This window comes from Egretta garzetta, unplaced genomic scaffold (genome assembly GCF_000687185.1).
Source record: "Egretta garzetta isolate BGI_Z169 unplaced genomic scaffold, ASM68718v1 scaffold481, whole genome shotgun sequence".
NCBI classification, from domain to species: Eukaryota; Metazoa; Chordata; class Aves; order Pelecaniformes; family Ardeidae; genus Egretta; species Egretta garzetta.
The window spans coordinates 516574-520618 of record NW_009258681.1 but is presented as its reverse complement, the minus strand read 5'-3'; the positions used below and the strand labels follow the sequence as shown (position 1 = coordinate 520618).

Below are 4045 nucleotides of genomic sequence, written 5' to 3'. Positions count from 1 at the left end.
CCATGGAGGCAGCCTACAAAGCTCCCGTGTGCGGCAACAAGGTGGTGGAGCCGGGAGAGGCTTGTGACTGCGGGTCCGCAGAGGTGAGTCTGGGAGCCTTGGTTCTGCAGGGAAGAGCCAAGCCATGCGTCCCGGGGGGAAGGAACAGTCCCAGGAGAGGTGTGACTTACTCCTGGGCCTCTGCCAGGGCAGGGAGGGCCCGAGGCTTTACGAAACCCTAAAGCCGTGCAGACCCTTGGCTGTGGTTCCCACCACATCCGAAGCCACCGTCACAGAGGGCCGTCGCATGGTGTTGGTATCGGATGGAGGGAGGGAGTTTGTAAGCGGTTGTAGCCATAAAGAGGGGCTGCCCCCAGCCCCCCTGCTGCAGGGACACAGCCTGAGATGGTGCTGGGAGGGGTACCCCAGGGACCTGCCACGGGGTCCTGCTGCAGATGCCGCTTGGGAAGCGGTTTTGCACACCAGAGTGGCACGTGGTGATGATGTGGGGAGAAACTCCGTGAGTGCAGCCTCCCGAAAAGGCAGGGGTGCTGTGGCGGTCGTGCAGGTCGCTGGCAGGGCATAGGCAGGGGTGGGGGCAGCGGGGAAGGTCTGGTGGAGGAGCAGTGCTCCCCTTGCAGAGGTGAACTCCTCTGCCTTGCTAGAAGCCCCCCTGGTTTTGTGCCAACCTGGGTGCAGCCGTGTGTGCACATCTGCAAGCGATCTCTGTCCCTGCCAGTGCTGCCAGCCCTGGCAATAGCTCCCCCCTGCTTCAAGCACGTATGGCTGTGAGGATGGAAAATACGGTCCTGCCATGGGAGCCTTGGTGGCTGGGGACAGCCAGTGTGGCAGAGGGGCTCTGTCCAGGGACCCTGGGCGCTGCTGGAGAGCCTGGGAGATGGCTGCCTCAGGAGACAGGGGCTGCCGGAGGGAAAGGCCAAGCTCTCCGGCTTCTTCCCTTGCTGTCCCTGGGAGGAGCAGAACCTCGCCTGACTGTCCCCACCGGTCACCTCCAGGAATGTCGGCGCGACCCGTGCTGCACCGTTGGCTGCAAGATGAGGAGAGGGGTGCAGTGCCTGTCGGGACCGTGCTGCCGGAAATGCCAGGTGAGCCGTGTGGCGGGAGCGGGCACGCTGCGTTCCCTAGGGATAGCCCCAGCGCCGGCATCGCTCGCTTACACGCCTGATGTGAAGCGGGAATGTCATGGGACTCAAGGGGGAAAACGGGGACCATGCCTCCAGCCGACGGCACTGGCTGGCGCGCTGATGTGGAGGGTCAGCGCGTGTCGGGAAGTGAAGTGAGGGCAGCAAGGTGCTGGTGCCCGTTAGGTGCCTGTGTCCCAGGGAAGTATTTTTAGGGCACAGGTACCGTGCCTGCTCCCAAAGTACCGAGGTGGAGGAGATGCCGACTTTATGGCCACGGGAGGCTCGTAGCGGCGTTCCCCTGCTCAGCCTTCCCAGCTGGGCAGCGCGGGCTGCATGGGGCCGGGTGACCCCCGTCAGCCGTGGCACGTCCGCCCGCTCGCCAGGAGCCGCGCAGGCTGCAGGGGAGGGCGGCAGGGCCGAGGAGCCGGCCGGGGGCCGCGGGAGCTGCAGCAAAGGCAGCGCGAGCAGAAATCAGCACACGAGAATCGCGCCCTTGGCAGCAGCTTGTGCCATCACACCGACACCGCCCGGGCGCCGAGGGGCAGGGAGCCTTACCCCCCGCCGGCCTGCGTTATGCGGGCAGCTCCCGCGCAGCCACAGCTCCCGGGGGTGTCGTGCGCCATCCCCAGGCTGAGCCCCAGCAGCCGGGCCACGACGACCGCAAACGCCTCCAGCGCCGTAGCCCTCCGGTACTGCAGGCTTCCTGGAGAGGAGGTCGATGCCCCGAGCCTGTCAGTGTTGAAGAGGCATTTGGGCATTCCTCCAAATTCTGTTCTAATCTGTTCTATTTGAATTTTCTCCTCCTCTACCTCTTCTCCTCCTCTACCTCTTTCTCTATCTCTTCTCTTCTCTATCTCTTCTATTCCCCTTCCCCTTCCACTCTCTTCCTATTTCTTCTCTTCCTATTTCTTCTCTTCCTATTTCTTCTCTTGCTATTTCTTCTCTTCCTATTTCTTCTCTTCCTATTTCTTCTCTTCCTATTATTTCCCTTCCTATTATTTCCCTTCCTATTATTTCCCTTCCTATTATTTCCCTTCCTATTATTTCTCTTCCTATTATTTCCCTTCCTACTCTAACCTAGTCTATTTTCTTTCTCCTAGTTTGTGAAAAGAGGCACCTTATGTAGGAGCAGCTCCGAGGATGAGTGCGAGTTGAAGGAATATTGCAACGGCACCTCTGGGGAGTGCACACCGGACCTGTGGGTGATGAACGGGCACCCCTGCAGCAGGAACACTGCCTTCTGCTACCGGGGCGTCTGCCAGACAGCCGACAAGCAGTGCCAGAAGGTCTTCGGCCAGGGTAGGGGGGAGGCTGGCAGCGAAGGAGCTGTGTGTAGCTGGAAGTGGTGGGGGAGCAGTCGGTGGGGGACACTGCCGTGCAGGACGGGACTGGCCGGCGGCGGGTGCTGTCCTCTCAGCCAGAGGATGCAAATCCCAGAAATGTCCCGGAAGGTCTTGTGGCTGTCCCGGGGAAGCCTGGCATGGAGCCGATGAGCATGGGGGGGTGCAGATGGGTGGCAGCTGGAGCATCCCACCGCGGCAGGCTGCAGGGAGCGCGAGGGCGAGCAGGCTGGGTCTGGGCTCCCACATGGCCACAGCTTCAAATGCCTGTGAGCATGCAGGTGGCCCCGGGCATCACCGAGCAGCGGGTGATCACCGAGTGGTGATGCCCGGCCCTGAGATGTAGCGAGGCTGTTGGACAGACCATGGGTGGTGGTGTGTGTGTTTGCAGGTGCCAAGAACGGGCCTTGGGCCTGCTATGAGGAAATTAACAGCCAAAGGGACAGAATGGGGCACTGTGGCTCCAACCACCGCGGTTACCAGCGTTGTGCGTATAAGTAAGTGCTGTAGCAAGGGTGCCGGGGTGCTCTGACCACAGCCGGAGCTCCGTCTGCCACGGAGCGGGGAGCCTGGCCCCACGGCAGGGGAGAGGTGGAGTGTGGGTGGGCTCCTCGCGCGTGGCCCCAAGGCAGGGAAGAGGTGGAGTGTGGATGGGCTCCTCGAGCTCAGCCGCCCGGCAGCAGAGAAGTGAGCCACCCCGGGGTGGGCAGGGGCGCTGGACGTGCCTGTGCAGAGCCGGTGAGCTGCACGGGCTGGGGGGGGCATGGAAAGGGCCCGGGGCAGACGCAAGCGTGCCATGTCCGTGTGCTGGGAATCGGGCGGTCAGGGTCTGTTCTCCAAGCACTCCCTCGGTGTTGGCAGCAGAGCTGGAATGGAAGGATGAAGGTGGCTGTTGTCACGTCCTTTGCTCACGACGCCTTTGCAGGGATCTGCGATGCGGGAAGCTCGTGTGTGAGTATCCGGGCTCCAAGCCCTTCACCAAGGAGAAGGCTGCGGTGATTTATGCTCGGGTGCAGAACACGCTGTGTGTAACGTTGGACTACATGAAGCCGCTCACGGAGAGGGACCCCATGCTGGTGAACGACGGCACCGTCTGCGATGAGCACAAGGTAAGCGATCCCCTGACGTGTAGCTGCTCCCTTGGGAGGAGAAGGACTTGGAGAAAGCACCGCTGCAGTAGCAGCATCGGGGCCCTTGGTGGCTTCTCTGTCGGCTCCACCCTGAAGGAGCTGGGATGGATGGATGGGGGTGGCGTGACCCCCTCCAGACAGGGTCCGGCACGAAGCCTGATGCTCCCCTGTGAGTTCCCGAAAGATCTGCAGCTCTCCTGAGCGGGCGCTGGGTGCGTGACCGCCCGGCTGGCTGCCCAGCGTTGCCTGTGTGCTTGTGCTGCAGATCTGCCTGAACCAGCACTGCGTGCCGGCCGCTGTCCTGAACTACAAATGTGAGATGGAGACAAAGTGCCACAATCGCGGGGTGAGTCACGGTGCTGCGGGTTGTTCCACTCTCTGGGGACGTGGCTCGCAGAAGCGGCGTCTCGGGTCACATCCGTGGGCAAGAGCAGCCGAGGGGGGCTTGGCG

At 62.4% G+C, this 4045-nt stretch overlaps 1 protein-coding gene across 1 annotated transcript in view; it reads left to right on the top strand.

The window, feature by feature from the left end:
- Positions 1–4045, top strand: part of LOC104135316 (disintegrin and metalloproteinase domain-containing protein 2-like) — a 27328-nt gene that overhangs the window by 22524 nt on the left and 759 nt on the right. Inside the window, exons 19-24 of the mRNA XM_035888690.1 lie at positions 9–83; positions 996–1085; positions 2225–2423; positions 2856–2961; positions 3390–3573; positions 3860–3950. Of these exons, the coding sequence (XP_035744583.1) occupies positions 9–83; positions 996–1085; positions 2225–2423; positions 2856–2961; positions 3390–3573; positions 3860–3950 (745 nt within the window). The remainder of the gene's footprint in view (positions 1–8; positions 84–995; positions 1086–2224; positions 2424–2855; positions 2962–3389; positions 3574–3859; positions 3951–4045) is intronic.